Source organism: Stegastes partitus, unplaced genomic scaffold (assembly GCF_000690725.1).
Source record: "Stegastes partitus isolate 25-593 unplaced genomic scaffold, Stegastes_partitus-1.0.2 Scaffold21, whole genome shotgun sequence".
NCBI lineage: Eukaryota > Metazoa > Chordata > Actinopteri > Pomacentridae > Stegastes > Stegastes partitus.
This window is the reverse complement of record NW_007577752.1, coordinates 556,609-575,398: the sequence shown is the minus strand read 5'-3', so window position 1 is coordinate 575,398 and position 18,790 is coordinate 556,609. Positions and strand designations below refer to the sequence as shown.

Genomic DNA, 18,790 nt, shown 5'->3' with positions numbered 1-18,790 from the left:
AAACACAGTCTGACAGCAGACTTTCTAATATAGACTTAAATCAACACACAGAGTGGGCTAATGCTGATCCTTAGGGACCCACATATACAGTGGTGAACTTGGTCACACAGTTGGGATAATATGTCTAACAAAAGAGTCCAGTGGATTGGCTGACAGCCTCTACCGTGCTTGGCTTCACATCCTTAAGGACTTGTCAGTCACAGTGGTTGTAGATTTGTGTGTGAATAACGAGGGGTTAGCCAATTACAGCTCTCAACAACCCAGGGACCAAAACCAAAAATCTTAGTGAGATCTTGGGAGGGAAAAAAAGTAACTTCCAATCCCTTATGCCCAACATGGCTACTCCATAGTGAGGGCACAAACCTTTATTTGTGTGGTAATGGAACGTTGTATACTTCCCACGACCGAAAAAATGAAAAGAAAAATGAGGTTGGGAGGGGGTGAAGAGTTTGGCAGCTGAGAATGTTGTTTCCTCCTTCAGAGCTCTCTTATCTGCAATCTGATCTGCTCACTCTTAAAGGCAAAGGGTACAAAGATTCTTTTTTGGCTAACTAAACTGTGATGGGGCACCATCTGTGCAGAGCATTTTCTACACTTCAGCGCTGAGCCATTTTTGTAACTGACTTGCGGTCCTTTCTCGAAAATATTTCTACAATACAGTGCAGGAGCACTGCCAAGATAGCAGAATTTTCATGATTCATGAAATGTCAAAACAGTTGGTTGCACTATGTGTACAATCTACCACTTACTCTTGTTATACTCTTGTTTTTTTTTTTTAGCTAGTTAAAAATTGATTAAAAGATTGCTCACATGACAGACACTTTTTGTCCCTGATTTAATGCTTACCGTCACAGGTGAAGGTTACTGGCTGCTGAGATTCAGAGATTTCAATAGAAACCTTGACAGAGCAGCTATTGTCACCTCCACTGTCTCTCTGGGGGATGACAGGGCTGAGGACGAAGCCGGGGTTGGTTGCAATGTCACCATGAGGGAATTTGGAACGCAGGCTGGTGGGAAAAAAAAAAGGAATCAAAGCAGAAACCAAGTCAGTGCTTTTCCCCCCCATATTTTGGTCTACTTGGCCAGTGAAAACACATTAGGGGAAGCTAAGTCCAGCCAGGCATATGAATCAGATCGCTTGGATGAGACTATTAAATGCAGCATGGCCAGTTTACCAGGAAAGCTAAATGGAAGGGGGCAAAGAGGAAATAAGAACAAATATAAATAGAATTAATTTTTATGTGCACATTGAGAAGGTTATATAAAAACATTTTAAATTTATAACTACTATCCTGAACTACTAAGTGGAAATAACCACATCCAATAAGTGACTGGTTGTGATGTTGAGTCTGATTCCATTTGCTTGATGATGAAAATGCCATGAAAATACTCTATTTTTGTTTACACACTTCAGGTCAAGTTCCTTATAACTGCAAGCTGTGTAGCGCATTTGTAGATGAAAAGTATGCATGGAAGTTGCTGGGTGGATGACAGCGGGCGTTTACTTTTTCATCATTAAAAAAGTGGATTCCCCGAACGCTGCTTCATCATCACTCCACCCAAAGAAACCACTGGAGTGAGAAATTCTCTACAGCCACAGGAAATGAACAGAACTGCAAAACATGCAATTATGTGTATACATACATGAAAATCTGTAAGTGTGCAATTGCACTCACAAACAAGGAAAAATGCTGTATTTGCTAAAAGCAGCTGTTGCAACGTGTATATTTAAAAAAAAACAAAAAAAAAAAAACATTAGGGGAAGAATTACTCAAATATCTAGTATTTTGCATGTATTTGCTCAATTTCTTGAACAAAAGTTGTCACTCTATACACATAAACGTATTTTACAATACAATTAACATTATTACAGAATTATTACATAATAAATCTAAAATGGTTATTTTGTAATGATGCAGCTAAGTACAAGACACTTATGTCTTCTTAAATTGGAATTTAATTGTAAATGTATCTAAACTATTTCCTTACAGTTCAGGAAAGGTACAAGACAGCACTTGGTGAGCTAGTGTTCATGTCGGGTGTCATCAATGTGTTAGATTTTCACAAAGCGATTATCATGGCCAAAGTAATTCACAATAACAATATTATTGCTGTTTCTATAGATAATTAACAACAACATGACTATATGAAAATTCAAATGAATCTTTAACTTAGTGTCTTGTGTGTTAATGGACAAACGAAATACACATAAAATACGGATGTAAGGAGGTATAGAGAGAGTCTCTAACAACACTATGCTGATATGTTGTGCATATGTTGGTCGATCAACCAGACAGTTACTGGTGCTGGATAATTTACAGTATTGTCAAATGTGACCCATCTGCATAACATCAGTCGCATTGCACCATGGGCAATTATGCATAAACAAAAGTGGCATGTTGCCACCACATGACGCAAATCACGGGACAGGATTGACTGGCAATTGCTCGCGGCGCCTGTGCACAAGTGATTTCCAGTGCTTCTTTCTGGTGTTACCGCTCATGCACGCTGACGGTATTTGACAGTGATATGGAATGTTATATTATTACGCTCTGTAATATTATGTTACCGACATGTAGAAAACAACTACATGGAGCGATGTAAGTAATAAACCCAAAATCAATATTTTATCATGTGTTAATGTAATTCGGGCTGTGTCTTGGATAGCCCAAGGCGCAATGTAACTGATTTCATGCAGATGGCTCACATAAATGTATTAATATCATCAATATTTCGATTTGTAAATTTTGCAGTTATCATCAATACAATATATCGTAACAGCGCTAATATAAGCAATAGTTAACAGTGACTGTAGGCTCACCTGCTATTCAGTGAACCACCTAAAAACATCATATAGCTCATAGATGATATTTGACAAAACTGAATATTCAAAAACTAATGTTTGGTGTTATAAAGCCACAAGCTAAAATGTATTTTTACTGTCGTGCTTTGTCACCACAAGATGTTAATGTGGCACATTTTTCCACTTTATTTTAAGCTCGTTGTTAGCGTTAAATGAAACACACAACCAAACAAAAATGTCAGAGCTGTAGCAATTCCTTTCCTTGCCCATAGGTGGTGGTGTTGGTACCTGTACAACTAATCTGAAAATAACTGAATGGCTCCCCCTTGTGACAAATCTGTAGCCTGCTAAATGTGTGTATGAGTAACTTAAAAGCTACTTCTATATTTACATCCAAAATATTATCAAGAAGGAAAGAAGGTCAATAACAGGAAGGAAGCAAGGATCTTACGTTGCTACGTCTTTACAGAAGTCGACAATCTCCAGGTTCTGAGCATCCTGTTCCTCCATGGCGACATTCTTTACCAAACCTTTTCCTTTGTCCTGCAGGAAAAAAAACAGTCAAACAAACATACAAGCACACAGTCAGTGAACTGAAATAGTACATGAGTAACATGCTTATAAAACTTCAAACAGAAGCAGGCCAGATGGAAAGCGACTTGCAGTGTATGATCTTAGTTATAATTTTTCATGTATAGTGTTTCCACATTTAATCTCATTACATCTGTTTAACAGCACTGGCTAAGAGCAGGAATGTTTAAGGTCTTTATGGTGATTTGTGTTTAGGGATTGTTGAAGGGGCAGCTTTATTAAAAACACCCCAGAGCCATGAATTCTACAGAGTGAAAAAACATGTTGGCAAGGGCAAAGACTTGACACACATATACGTCTCCAGCTCTTTTATGCTGCTGTCTCTTAAACTGTGATAAAGCGTTAGTTTAACATTTAGTTAAGGTTTGGTTGTTTAAGCGTATGTTTGATTTAAACAGTGTCTCTCGCGCACATTCCAAAGCTTTCTTTATGTTATATTGGAAAAAGTTTCATAATACATCAGGAAAATTTTTCACCAAATCATTTTTTTTTTCTTTTACTCAGAAATAATTTAAGAATTGAGTTGAATGAGCTGTAAATCTGCCTCTTTCTGTCTGTCACACACAGACAAATCCTGAGACACCTCCCCTGGGAATTACTTGAAGAGATTCCTGGAGGTTGGCCTGCTGCCGGGAACTCACAGCTACACTCTGCTTTTTACTGCTGTCTGACTGCCAGCAACTGAGGAATGTGCTTCCTGTAGCACAGGAAATGAGAAGTGAAAGGACCCCGCCCCTTCCTGTGCCAGGCTCTGGGTCGTCTGCAAAAGTGCTCAGTCATGGCTTGGAAATCTGCAACTCTGACATCACTCCCGGCAAGGGAGAGAGCGGCATGAAGGCAGGAGAGGCAGGGAAGAACAGGGATGAAAGAAATGTTTGGAATGTGATAATAGAAGTTTGTTCCTCCCTCCCAAGAGACTTCTGCTGGATACTGAACACAGAGGTTTTAGATGCACCCGAGGGAGGGCACTGAGCTGATTTTTTCATGTCCAATGACAATGAAAATGGACAATTACAAAAACTTCCTTAAGCTTGCTTTGCTAAAGCTTGTCAAGTGTCAGGTCAACTTAACTTGATGATGATCACATAAATGCTATGTTAAAGACAATCCAATGACCAGTGACTCAGATGATCTTCATTTGTTGTCATGAATGTCGGACTTCAAATTTGTTGTGTTGCCTGACCAAAACTTAGAAATATTCCATTTACAATCACGTAAAATAATAAAAAGAATCCTCAAGTGGCAAAAGCTGGAATCAGAAAACGTTTCACATATCTGCTTAAAAAAGGTTTACTGAATATTGTGCTCTGACCGACTAACTGAATAATGTCCTGCTTGTTTCAGTTCAACATGAAATGCAGAAGAATAATCGCACCCCTTGTAAGTCACCTCTCTATATCATGGTGGCCTAGGAGTTAAAGGGCCCATATAATGCAATTTTACAGATTTACAATTTTCTACTAGTCTCTGTACATGCTTTACTGTTCAAATGACATTATTTTTGCACACTGTACATTGCTGCAGCTTCTTTTCTTACCCTCTGTCAAAAGAGCCCCGTTAAGGCTCCTGTCTCTTTAACACTCCCCTTTGCCCAGCCCATTTTGATTGGTCAGCTGGTTTGACAAAAGCGAAGTCATGTTAGTTGCATAAAGTAACCCCAGATCTTTAAGTATAGGCAGAGAGACGTAGCCCTGGCAATAGTGGCTGTAGTAAGGAAGTAATAGTGGACTCTTAGGAAGCTGTTTATTTGTTGCTAGGTAGGCTTTATACAAATGTGCTACATAATGACCTCACTAAGTAACTGAAGAAGAGCCTGGCATTTAAGCAAGGCATTTCAGGCAGGTCAGCAGTAGTGTTTTTAAGTCAAACAAAACACCTCCCTTTAGCGTGGACTTTGTAAGTTTACGGACCTTATGCATGCACAAAAAATATCTAAAATAAACTATAGGAAAGCAATAAATCTCTTAGCAAAAGATAGGTTCTTTAAGCCATTCAAAATAATCTGAGGGAGTCTGGTTCAACTCTGGCCGACTCATTGTTGTATGATGATCCCCTTTTCCTCTTTCCCTTGTTTCCTGTCAATGGTCATTATCAAATACAGTCAAAAAGCCCCACCACCCCCCAAAAAAGTTCAACATGGTTCATCCCAGATATTTTTTAGTGCTGTGCAGGTCAAAGAGCAGAGACCTCCTGTTCAAAGCTGACCTGACATAACACCAGGAGACAAAAATTTCTAGACAGCATGGAGCGTGGAAAAGAGGCCAAAGCCTGAAACCAAACCACCTGCATCTCCTAGCAGGGGACAGAGGAGACTGGGTTCTTGCCGGGGCAATTTCTGTATCAGATTTTCAAGATTTATGACTCTTCAAATGGCAGCCAGTCGTTGACTATTACTGTCCGCATATTACTCTACAGTATAACTGAAGCATAGCATTCAGAACAAATAAATAAATATCTCACAAGCCTGTATTTGTATTAATTTAATTATCAAGACAAAGTAAAAATACTTGTTGCTTCTCTTAATTAGAAATCACTGTCAGTTTTAAGACATTTTTCAAATATGGAGGATAATAAGGAGAGGAAGAGAGGAGATAGGCAGGAAACAAAGAAGGGCTAGTGTAAGAAACAGTTGCTCAAAAAGAGCAAGAGAACAAAAGTGGAGAAGGAAAGAAAGAAAGAAAAACACTAGAACACTAGAAAGCCAGCAAGAAACGAGACTAGCAGAGTACATCAGCCCTGTTTATGTTTGGAGTCAGGATTGCTTCATCAAAAACAAACATGGGCAGACAATCAAATGAGGCCATGTTTCACTGATCGTCACACTATGACACACATAGACTCACAAACACACACACACAATGGGCTGTACTGTAGGACAGGACCTTCTTTGTTTCACTCGATCGATTTTGTTGCACCCGGACTGAGAGCTCCTGGTGTCAGAAGTCATGGGAACAACTTCATATAACTCACACGATGAGTAATCATCCTTTCTCTGCTTTTCCTCTGTTTTGTCTCATTGCCGGCTGTAATACCGGGAACATGCTGTACATTATAAAAGAAGATCACTGACTCACAGTGGCTGGTCTTCAGGGTCATGGAGTGAATGTTGTGGTACGTATCGAACAGTGCAAGTCACATCAAACCTCTCACCTCCCAGATGACACAGACTAGTGAAGTCTTTTACAGTTCTATTGATCTTCATGTAGTGGAACCAGGACAAACCTCAATCGATTCTTGTAGTCTGAGCGGGTTACTGACAGAAATCTAAATGCAGATGATTATAATCCAAAAAAAGCCAGTTGCAGAATGTGTTAAGTCTTAGTGATGACTTTTAAACTCTAACTGTGCAGCACTACTATGTACTATGTATGTATAGACGAATGAAATCCATCTTGTAGCACAGAGGCAAAGAATTTAAATGACACAATCTTTATCTTTAATGTAAACTCCTTCCAGTTTTCTCATAATGACTTTCCTTTATGCAATTTTCCACTCTTGGAGACAGACAACATGTTTAAAAATTTTCCACACTCTCCAAACCAAGGCTCTGATATAACCGTGCAGACACATGTCTACATTGTCCCGATTCAAGTTTGAAAAAGTGTTTCTTTTCGCCCTGGGTGTCCTACATCACGTACTTGGCAACATTCTGCTCCACAGTAAGACACAATCAGTTATGAAACATGTGATTCCTGCTTCGACAAAATGACACAAATGCAAAACTATTTATGCTATTTTTCTTGGCCAACTTACATTTTTAGACATACTGAATGATGACAAAACATTTTAGAAAGAATGTTCTTTAGCTGTTGTTTTGGAAAGAGATTCTATGACCTTGGATACATTTGATTTTGCGCATGAAGACAACGGCTGTGACGCCAGCATTATTGTTGACTTTGTCTGCATCTTTAAAAAGGTTTTGGAGGGTTAAAAAAATATCCACTTGGTTGCGTATTACAGAATACTTTTCTTGTCAACTTTCACGTTTTCACAATGCAAACCAGAAACATGACGACATTCAAGGATCTTGTGATATTGTTGACGTTGAGATCATAACCACAAACTTAAAGCTGCATTCTTTCTACTGACCAGCAGTGGGTGAGTCCTCATAGAAGAAAAACACCTTACTTCTTCCTTATCTGTTATCTCTTCAAGTATTTTCCTAATGAGTTTATAGTCTCAATCACAAAGGTTAAGCTTTGTGAGGTTCATGCAAATATGTAGTGGAAATTTATATCTGCAGCCTGAAGGTGTCAGTATGCTTTGCCCTAAGTGCTTGTCAGATGGTCAAACAGCATGTGACCATCCTTAACCCACACCTTTCTGAAGTCAGCATTTGAATTAGATGGTACTGAAAGCCTTACGAGAAGATTGCCTGAAATTTGCTGTCATTTCAACAATTTTTTGGCATCTCATCTCTCTGACAGCAGGCTTGATTTTTGCCTCCTAGAGAATTTTCCATATTCGGTCCTCTGTTAGCTCAAGGAGTAGTGCGTGTATAAGTGAACTCCAGTTTTGTTTGTTGTGTTGCATGCACACACGGTCACAGATGCATGTGCAGAGGCAATACATTGTTTTGCTAATGGTTTCACAATTCTACATTAATCAATAGGTAGCAGTAACACACAAAGGAATGCAGCAAAAATCCAGCAAAACACCCACATACAACTGTGTTTTGTATTTATGACAGTTCTAGGCTTTGTTACTGAGCTAACCATCTCAACCAGTACAGTAGTCCCATACAAAAAGAAGTTAATTAATTGATTTAAAATGTAACACAATCAAACAATGCAACATCAAGAAACAATCATTGTTTATCAGTGTGGTTAATGATGCTGCTCAATGCTTTTCAAATAAATCACTATTTTTATTTTATTTTTTTTTAAATCAGCAAATGTTTTCAGCTCATGATATCAAGGTGCTCACTATCTGAATCCAGGTCAGTCTGCTGCTACTGTACAACTGTCAAAGACTTTTAATGCATGCTGCTGACAAATAAGGTCAGACATTAAAAAAGGCCAGTCTCTACAGGGAAGACAGAGAGCTTGAGGAACTTTGTGGTTTCTCCAGTGGGATGCAGACACACAGGAAGGCCTGACTGAATACAGTGGCAGAAGTGAAAGGCCAACCACAGCTTCATCTGGTGGCTGGTGGAAATTTCATGCCCAGCACAAGTATTGAGTTACACTACACATCCAGACATCAGAGAACTCATTAAGTCTCTGTGCCCGCCAAATGAGAATAACCCAAGTCTGCCAAAACGAAACCTGCACTCAAATAGTCACCGGCAACTGTCGATGTCTGATCAGTCAACAATTTTCAAACTACACAGCACCTTCAAGTCTCCGAGCACAATAAGGTACCCCAGATCAAACTGTAGCTGTATCAGAGGGTGAAAAACGTTATTTAAATATTGAGTCATATTTTACTCTCAAAATGAAAGTAACCTGCAAGTCTCATCTTAGTGCAAGCTCAAAGTACTTCAGTCCAGGTTTCATTTTACAGTATTAATTCATGTCGGAAAAACTGAGTGATGCTTTTATGCTGTTCCAGCAATTACAAAAAGCGATATTGACTGATTTTAATGGGTTGTGAATCTGCAGCAGCTCCCGTCAGCTAAAATGTTTTGGCTGGATACGCAAGCAAAGTTTTCTAAACACTTCTGTTTGGTTTAACCTTCATCAACAATACTAAGTGGCTGTGAGAAGCTTTGAGGGTTACATCAGAGGAACTAGCTGCTGTGAAAACATAAATCTACTTCTTCTTTCAATAAGGAAGTGACTGATGGCTATCCAACTCATACTTCCTGTGATATAGTGAAATCCTTGCCTTAGAAAACAATCACAGAGACTTTAATGAAGAAGCTATTTTGTTACTGGAAGAAACCACAGCCATGTGTAGAGAAAGCTTTCAAAAACAATGCCTAATTTAACATATTCCCTTAACACTTGTTAGCAAGGGTTTTATTGTGTGCATTAGTATCTTCTTTCTACCTGCTTACTCACTGCTTCTTCCACAATACTTCTCCTGTTTTCTGCCAGTAAACAAGGTCAAAGGTTAGGAGACACAGAGCTGTTTGCCCAGCAAGTCACATATTTAACTGGAATCCATGTCTCATCCCTGCATTGCAGCATCTCCCAACTATGCATTTGTCTGGTGGGAGAAAATTTTGTGAGTGTTATACATCTTGCAGCATCTTATACTTGGGCACAAAGCGTCATTAAATAACAAAAGAAAAAGAGTGAGAGTCTGGAGGTAGATGGTCTGGAGGTGTGAGACATGCAAAATAGCTTCTGGATCTGGGGGAAGAAGAGATTTGACTGTGTAGTCAAGTTTTTAAAAAGTAAAATGCATGCTGGCATTGTGCAGGTTTCATTTTCTCTCTTACACACACAGTGCTCTTGAATCACAATACATATTCAGATAAAAATCAGCCAGCAGGTCATTTGTAGGGAACAATGCAAGCGCAAACAAGCAGACACATGCTCAACCAGTCTGCAATGAAGTATTTCAATGTGTGTTTTAACACGACACCACAGAATCAGACCTAATCTCTGTTAACAACCTTCCCACTGTTCATCATTAGCATTTTATTAGCGAAATCTCAGAATAATTTACAATATAAACAATGTATTCAACCATAACAATTTGACTGATCATATAATTTACAACAAATCTGCTTTGTGTTTTCATCCATTTTTTCAGCTCTCTGTAGAGTTGTACGGCTTTGTCAGTTCTGACAGTTTATGCACACATCTGAATCAAATGTGAGATTTAGTAATTTGAATCTATCTCAAACCAGACATGTTCAATGATGCCTTAACTTTTAGTGTTGCTCTGCAAACAGTAAGAGCATGGTCTGAACAGATGTTGGTGCTGTGAGGCGTGACAGCTGTGCTGAAGGTAGACTGCTGATTATCACTAACCTATGGCTTTACTTCCAAAGGCCAAATCAAAGGCTGAAAATTCTTTAAGAGACTGTGAACTATGGGAGAAAGAAAGAAGTAAAGTGATGAAGGTCTTAAGCATCTGCAGTCAATAGCTACAAGTAACAAACTGAGAGTGTGAAGACAGAATACGAGCAAGACATATCCCTACAGAAAACAGGGAACGCTTAAGGGGAGGAGTAGGCCACAAAGTGATGAGAAAATAAGAGTAAATAAAGACTTTAAGAAAAAGACATACGATTAAGGTGGACAGAGAGAGGCAGAGGGGTAGACTTGACAGCAGATAGCTTGATTCTCTAAGCTCAAGCTCATTTGTTCCATTTTATACCCTCCTGCCCACACTACCACATCTTACAGCACATTCTTGAAAACTATAACAAGGCTTGGCAACTTCAGGCTGACTTACAGTCATCCAAACACTCATCTTGGAAATAACTGTATTGAAAAAAACCTCATGTGACACATAGCTGCAATAAAAAAATAAAATTAAAAAAAAAAGAAAAAAGAGAGAGTTAAAAAAACATAACCATGCCTCAGGAAGTGTCTGGTGATTTGTAACATTTGCTGGTACAAATAGATCTCAAATGAAAACTGTGGGCTATTAAGTGAAGAGATGTTTTGCAAAAGTAGCGAGACTACTTATGGGGCTTGTACAAACATATCAGCTTACATTTAGTCAACTTGCAACCACAGTGCAACTCTAAGCTGCCGTGCTATTGGAGGTTTCATTAAGCTTTTAGAGGAAGGGTGGAGAGGTGTCTGATGTCTGGATGTGTGCTGTAATTTAACACCAGTGTCTCTGTGACAACCAGCCTACACACAGTCTGTATTTACTAAATATGTCTGCTGTTATTACATATTTATTGATTAACATTTGTGGCAATAAAGTGAGTGATGTACATTGTAAAATGTTAGATTAAGAATAGCATGCAGTTTCATATCTGTCTTTCATATCCATATATAGTTACATAACCCTAATGTCCACGGTTGCTTTTTGTCATTTGGGTTTTGCTCTCTTATAGAGCGAATTAATGCAATGCTCTTTGACAACACTAATGGAGCTTATATTTCTGCACTACGACTTTTCAAATAAGTATGCATTTTTATACAATAGCACCACATAATGATAAAGCAACTAAAAGCAGGACAGATTCAGTTCTAAGATTAACCAAGTTCAAGCAAAGTGTCACAAGTCTACAAGCTTATCTGTTATATTCCATCGTGAAAATGCAGGAAAACACTCCAAAGCAGTTTACAATCTACAATCAAACTGCATGCTTCAAAAAATGCTTTGCAGCAATGTAAATAATACAGCATATGTGGACAAGAATGATGCAAAAGCACTAGTTTAAAGGAAAGCAAGACAACAACTATTTTCAGGGGAAAGGGTATTTTAGTCTTTCCAGGAGAACACGGCCAAAACTCGAGAACCCACTGCCTCCACCAAGAAGTGCTGTCACTCTAAACGTAATGGCTCAAGAGAAAGAATCATTTCTGACTTGTTGTGTTCAGCTTTCAGTGGTTTAGTAGCAGCTGTGTATAGTCACTGTGGTTTGAAGTCTAGTTTCATTCTTATGTTCTTGTTTTTATGCAAATCTAAATTGCCCTTTTTAGCTGTGCTGTTATATGCTTTGTATTGAGCTACCATGTTTACAGACTGAAAACTTCAACCTACTGCTTCAAAACCATAAAACATTTCACCCACAACGGGAAGACTTTATTATCAAGCAGATACATAAAGTGTTGACTTATTTGCTTGCATCACAGATTCTAATCACAGTTGCTCAAAGTACAGCACGTGTATAAAAACTAAAGTGCAGCGTGTCTTTCGGATGAGTCTAATAAGAGGGGAGCTGGCACATCGACTCATGAGGCCGATTTGTTAGGTCATTCTGTTGCTGCTGTAGGGCACGGGGGACCTGTAAGGACTTGTTCCTGTTTATAACAACATGGGTGCCGGCTGCCAGCCGAGCAGATGGAACAAGAGGAGCAAGCAAACACACATCCCATCATAACGTCATACGCAAAGATCATCATTGTGGATGCAGATAAAAAGTGAGAGTGTGGAGGGACATATTAGAAGAACACTGGGCTAAAGAGGCTCAAGTTACACAACACGGTAGTCTCACCAAAAAACACATGCTTGAACCTAGACATAACATACAGGCAAGAGTAAACAAGCACTGTTTCACCCTTTCAAGGAAAAAGACATTCCTCAACCCTGGAAGACACAACTGGGTGTACAGACTGGACAGGTTGTTGTTTATAAGAGGTAAAGTATACGTCTGTAGAATCCCACACATGGACTTGAAAGACCAAGTGGAGCAGAACACTGAAGGCTCTGGCTGGTCTTATTTATAACTTTTCCCATAACATTTCTTTACATTTTTTTTTATTTTACTTTTCCACACCATGATGTTTCCTAACACCATGTTCAAATTGTGTCAAATTTCCTGGTGTTCTGCAACGATGGGAAATTCTGGAAGTCAGGGGCTTATATGGTGCTGTGAGGTTAATTATCACCTTGGTGTAAGAAACATGCCACAGAGACCAATTGTTTGGTCATGACACATTACAACACAATGAGCTGGAAGGGGCGTTTCAATAACCCTAAGGAGAAAAAAAATGTACATAATTTCCAACAAAACAGTCTGTCAGCATCTTAAAAATCCAGACCACTGGTTATAGACAATAGAGTTTTTGACTACTGGCGGTAATGAAATATATTATTTTAATGAGAGGGTCTAAGTATTGTTGTATCTTGTACCTTTGAAAGCACATACATCCCTGATTTCTACCAACTGTAGAGAGTGGTCTCATCACAGACTCCCTATGTAAATATCCTAGAGGAACTTGTTGAGTAGTTAGAAAAGCATTTCTAATAAAGCATGTTAAAAGTTTTCATTTCCAGGCAGAAGACTGACAGCTTCAGGTTAATCAGACTCCCAGATTCTGAGGAAAGCAGAAGACATATGATGACAAATTGACTTATCTGGTAGGTCTCAGTACAGCCATACTCCTCTACACTGAAGCGTTTGTCTCATTTCACCATCTCAACTTAGAGCTACCAGCCAAATGACAGATGGTTGTTCAGTTTTAGTGAAAAAAAAAAATCCAAAGCAACAATATCCCATGCCACTCGCCCACAGCACTGTCCCAAATGAATGCTCTAAATATTCATTTCAAGAAATTAGATCACTCCTGACTTGCATGGCAAAATTAATCTCAAAATGTGGTTGACGGGAAATTGTGGGGTGAAATGGTGGCTAGCTAACCACAGTGAAACACTTAATTACAGGGAAGAGAAGTAAAAAGGATGCTTTGCTTGTACTAGTGAATGAATGAGGAATATGCTCGTTTGTAAGAAAGATGTTGATGGGTGTTTTGACTGAATGAGCAGATCATCCGTTCGGACTAAACTTTACTCACACTCATGTTTTGAGAGCCGCAGTTTCATTTCCCTATTAATTCTTCACAATTGTGTGTATGCTGTCTACAGTGTTGGCATCTTAAAATGCCGAGTGTAGAAAAGGGGCAGCTTTGGGAATGATAAATGACCAACACTGGCTGAGTTGGTGAAAAGGTGATAAATAGTGCTTGTGCTATGACATGTCACAAGACTTCTCTAGAAAAGCCTCTGGACCGCTGCTGATTGCCTGAAATCCTAAAGGTAAAACATTTGCATTTATAAAACATTTACGTTTCACTGCGTTCCTACCTGATTGTTTGGTTTATGCTGAGAGGAGGTCCCTGGGATGTTGAGCGAGTGACTCCTCGTGACGGCTGCACCTGTTGACGCCCTCCTGTGCTGTGACCGAACTGACAGTGAAGCTTTCCCCTCCGGTTTGGGGCTGCTGCTACTACTGTTTCCTTCAGTCTCAAGCACTGCGTCCCAAGGATCCCCTGCAGGAGCTCCTGACACTGTCTGTGCAGTACCTCCTGATGCTGGGGATGCTTCCTCATTCTCAGCTTTACGCTTTGTGAGTGGGTCTAGATCCAGCCAGTCAAAGCGGCTGATGTGAGAAGATTCCACCACTGCTGGCTGTTGGGGTGGTGGGTTGGGTGCCAGAGAGGCTGTGCCTGCTTGAGTGGAATCTACGTCAGTGCTGGCCACTCTGCCATTCTTCAAGTATTCTGATGTGCTGGCAATCTTGTCAAACAGTTTTGCCATCTCTGGGTCCACAGCTGGCTGCGGGAAGACCATTGCAGCAGCAGGCTGGATGGGAGTGAAAGTCATGAAGGACGGCTGCTGCGCTGGCAGGGGCATGAAGGGAGGCATGGCTGGAGTGAAACCATTTTGAAATGTGCCTGGTTTGGGGAAAGGAGCAGAGGGGAATAATGGGGCAGGCTGATGGGTGGGAGTGGACACACTGGAACTAGATGGGGTGGACAGAACAGGTGTCCACTGGCCGCTCTGGAAAGGAGAGGAGCTACAGACGTGGCCTCCAGGGTAGGAGGCACTGAGGTTAAACCCCAGCAGTGAGGGGCGGGACACTTTGCTGTTAGCCCCAAAGTTATCATCAAGTAGGAGCTTTTCAAGTTCCTCATTGGTCAGCTTCTCCACATCAATATCCCTGAACTTGTCCTGCTCGACTTGTTTCTTGGTCTCTGGGAAGACAATGAGGTCCTTGTCTGGTCTGTTGGTAGAGGGTGAAGGATGAGGAGCAGTAGTGGTAGATATAGATGGTTTTGGTTTCGAGGTGGATGAGGATGCTCCAGAGGAGGATGAGGGTGCTGACGTTGAAAGAGTGTGTCTCTTCTCCCTTTGCAATTTTGCTAAAGCCTCTTCTTCCATGCGGAGGGCTTCCTCTTTACCCACAGTCCCCTTTGGCTGGGGGACATCCAGCTTAAACCCATTACCACTTGATATCTGGGCCATTCTGTCAAGAGGAAGGTGCCATGAGTATGACGGCTGTTAAGTCAGTGTGGCCCAAAGAACTGTGGAGCAAGTCTTTAAACACCTTAAAAGAAAGGGAAAAAATATAAATAAACGGTTAAACACAGTCAAAGCAGAGAATCAGGAGTCAGGGATCAAACAAACAGCCATGCAATTAATGTACATCCCACAGCCACCCAAGGGCAATAGATACCTGCATAGAATAGAGTTTGTTGATTTGCAGTTCTTCAGTGAAAGCTTCCCTAGGCTTTGTTGAGCATGCTTTAATTGCTTATTGATCAACTACCATTTGTCATATATACACAGCCAATAACTACTTGTGCTTGCTTTGGAGCCAAGGGCATCAGTTAGGTCACATAACTAGCACAGGCTACATTACCAGCATCACATCTGAACTGACATTAGGTCATAGCAAGCTCTCCTCTTCTCATGTACTTTTATGCTATGCACTTTGACATCACAAGGTGAGCATTGCAATTGTTTAGCCAAGCAGCCGGATGGACCGCATACCTTTAAAAAAAAAAAAAAAAAGACTAAACAAATAAATTCACAATATGATTTATAACAAGGAGGTGACATATGACTCACGCCACTTATTGACATGCGGTGAACTTACAAATCTGGGTGCTACTGTGCAAGACAGCAGTTCATTTATTTTCATTACTGATTAATCTGTCTGTAATCATTTCATCATTTTCTCTAGAAAGTATGAGAAATATGTGAAAGACGTCCATTATGACCAAATCTCATCATCATATTACTTTTTTTCCCCCTATACAATCCTTTTAATTATTTCTGTACAACGGAATTTAATGCCAACTAGTGGAGTATTCCATTCTTGATAATCAATACTATTCATGGTTGTCCTATAACAACAGGAAGGAACTAAGAGTATCCCACGTATATAACATGAGAAAAACATTTGCTGCAAAGAGTGTTTTGTGATCCTAAAATGACACAGCGCCTACTCAAAGCAGCCATTCATCGGACGATCACAGCCCCAGGGTTGAGTGAGTTCCTTCTCTCCCCAGGCGTCACCGGCCTCTCCTGAGCTTCCCCTCCCATTGTGGTGGAGATGGCTGGCTGTGCTGGGGCTCAGGCTAGCCTAACACTATTGTGCAGCTGAGGAATTTGGCATGCTAAACAGCCCAATGGGTCTCTCTCTCTCTCTTCCTCTGGCTTTCTCTCATTCTGTTAGCATTATGTTAGCACCATGGCCCAAGATTGTCTTATCAGCTGTGCGAACACCAGCGGGCAGTGACAATGTGGCTGCATTCATTAAGCATTTTACTTGGGGAGCTTAGTGCCAACTTTGTCAAGAATACTGTTTGGGGAAACTAAACGCATGCAAAAAGTTATCAACCTTTGGTGCATGCTGTCACTGATGGCTTAATTCTCTGCGCTCTGACAAAAGATCTGTGTATTACTGATTTTTGCACCCTGTGAGAATGCATGCTCTGGCAGACTGCAGCTTTGTATTTAAAGTCCTACCTTATAAAGATATAAATCAAAGTGTCAGTGCCAAAAGTCAGAGCACCGAGCACTAAACAGTAGCTACTTCCTGATTCTCTGTGTAAACACTGGGTTAATCTGAGAAATTGTGTCATATGATCAAACTTAATAAACATTAGTCTTGGTTTCCTTAAGTATTTTGCACTATAGATTATTCTACGTTGGGCAGTTTAGTTCCAGTTCAAGGAAGGCTGAGAACCTTGAACTGAGGAGAATCAACAGGACTGATTCTGAATCAAGATAGCCATATGTTAAAGTCCATATATGGCAACAGGAGACATACAAGAAAAGAAAACGGCACTTTTGTAGAAAAGACGGCTGATCCCCTGGCCTCTAAATCCTCAGTTCAACATTTGAGCATGACAATAGCATTGATAAAGTATTCAGAGGACAAAAACTATCCAAGCCACACGCCTGAAGCAAAAAATCTTACTTAAGTGAAATGGCTAATGGATACAAAAGTCATGATAAATGACTACACATGATAAACATACAATTTACTTTCATTTTTTCTTCAAGTAAATTCTAAAAATAATTTTTAAAAAAAGCATGTGTTTCAATCAAAGACAAACTAGATTTACAGAGTGATCTCTAAATGTATGTACTCAAATGGTCATTTTATCGAAGATAAAACTCTGTGTAAAGTTTCACACACATTACAAAATTCAGACACATTTTAGTGCTTCTAAAACTTTGGAACATCCAGTAAGGTTTAGAATAAAGTTTGAACGGTTTGAACAGTGTTGGCCTAAGGTTGCACTCATATTTTAAGTTCGCAAAAGTGCACAACTTAGCAAAAAAACGGAGCAGCTGATCAAAGTACAGCGAAACATCTCTACAAAGGGAAATAAGTAACTAGGTCTTAAATACAGATGTGTAAGATGTGTTTGGCCTGCCTCAAGAAAAGACAAGACAATAAGAATTCTTGTTCTGTCTCAGGTTGTCTACCAACACTGTCTTCACTGTAAAGAGAACTAAGTAACTGACAGAACCATGTTGTGGCACCAGGGACATGAAATCTCTAATGACAAAATAAACTGGACAGATATGAAACTGAGGTTTACTGTTATAACTACTGAATCTTGCATCTGCATAAATAAATGCGTGCAAAACAATGAAAACTCCAAATATATCCCAAACTATAGGACTTTAAGTTGAACACAGGACTGCACATTGACAGACAAGCAGTGGAAAATGTAATCACTGCTTATAACCAGCTCCTATTCAGACTGTATTACTGCAGTGTTCAGAGCAGAGTAGCTGCAGTAGATATTCAGAATATATAATGTCCATGTTGTCTGAAAACTTCCACTTTTCCTGGAATAACATTTGAGAGAACACATTGTTTCATCTGATCAAAAGTGTTGTTAGCTAGCTTCAATCTTGATCCCAGCACTCTTGACACATTGTGTTTTTGCAAAAACATGGAAAACATCCAATAGAAATATAATCGATGGAAACATGTTTGTCATAACACAATCGATTTAAGAAATATTACACTGGTGAGTTTTTTAGCCTTCAAAACACACTATTTGTGTAGAGCTCAGCTAGCTAGCTAACCTCTCGGCTGATGCTCACCTGACACCAAGTGATGTGTATTGTCAATAAGTCATGAACGTTTGCTGCTTTAACACTGTACGCATTTTAAAATAAAGGCTTTACTGTTGTAAAAATGAAACAACAGTGACTTTTCACATAAAACAAGACTGAACTTGCACACTGACCCAGCTAGGCCGACGAAATGTCTCTCCTTGGTACTTTTCAGAGCGGGTTTTGGGAACTTTAACTTTGTTGGATGCTAAGTTAGCCGCTAAACCTGCTAAACCTGAACACTCGAGAAGCGCACAAAAGGTCCACAGAAACACAAACGCGACTAAATTTAGCTCAACAACTTACACGGCTGCTCCGCACTTTGGAGGACACTGGTTTAATAATTTAAAAGTACCCAGGCAACTGCTCTGGTCCTGCCAACTACCCACAACAAGGAAGAAACGCAGCTTTTCTCAAACGGGAAATGCTCGGATACGACGAAGCCGTAGC

The 18,790-nt window shown here is 39.9% G+C and overlaps 1 protein-coding gene across 3 annotated transcripts in view; it reads right to left on the bottom strand.

Moving 5' to 3' along the window:
- The window catches only part of pik3c2a (phosphatidylinositol-4-phosphate 3-kinase, catalytic subunit type 2 alpha), a 49,719-nt gene that overhangs the window by 30,745 nt on the left and 184 nt on the right, over window positions 1-18,790 (bottom strand). For 2 of the 3 annotated variants that reach the window (XM_008294205.1, XM_008294221.1), the window contains exons 2-4: window positions 14,060-15,302; window positions 3,255-3,346; window positions 847-1,007 (exon numbers count right to left, since the gene is read on the bottom strand). In XM_008294205.1, coding sequence (XP_008292427.1) covers window positions 847-1,007; window positions 3,255-3,346; window positions 14,060-15,220 — 1,414 coding nt within the window. In that variant the 5' untranslated portion in view covers window positions 15,221-15,302. Of the gene's footprint in view, window positions 1-846; window positions 1,008-3,254; window positions 3,347-14,059; window positions 15,303-18,646; window positions 18,736-18,790 lie in introns of those variants that run through there. The other variant, XM_008294214.1, reaches the window with a different exon arrangement.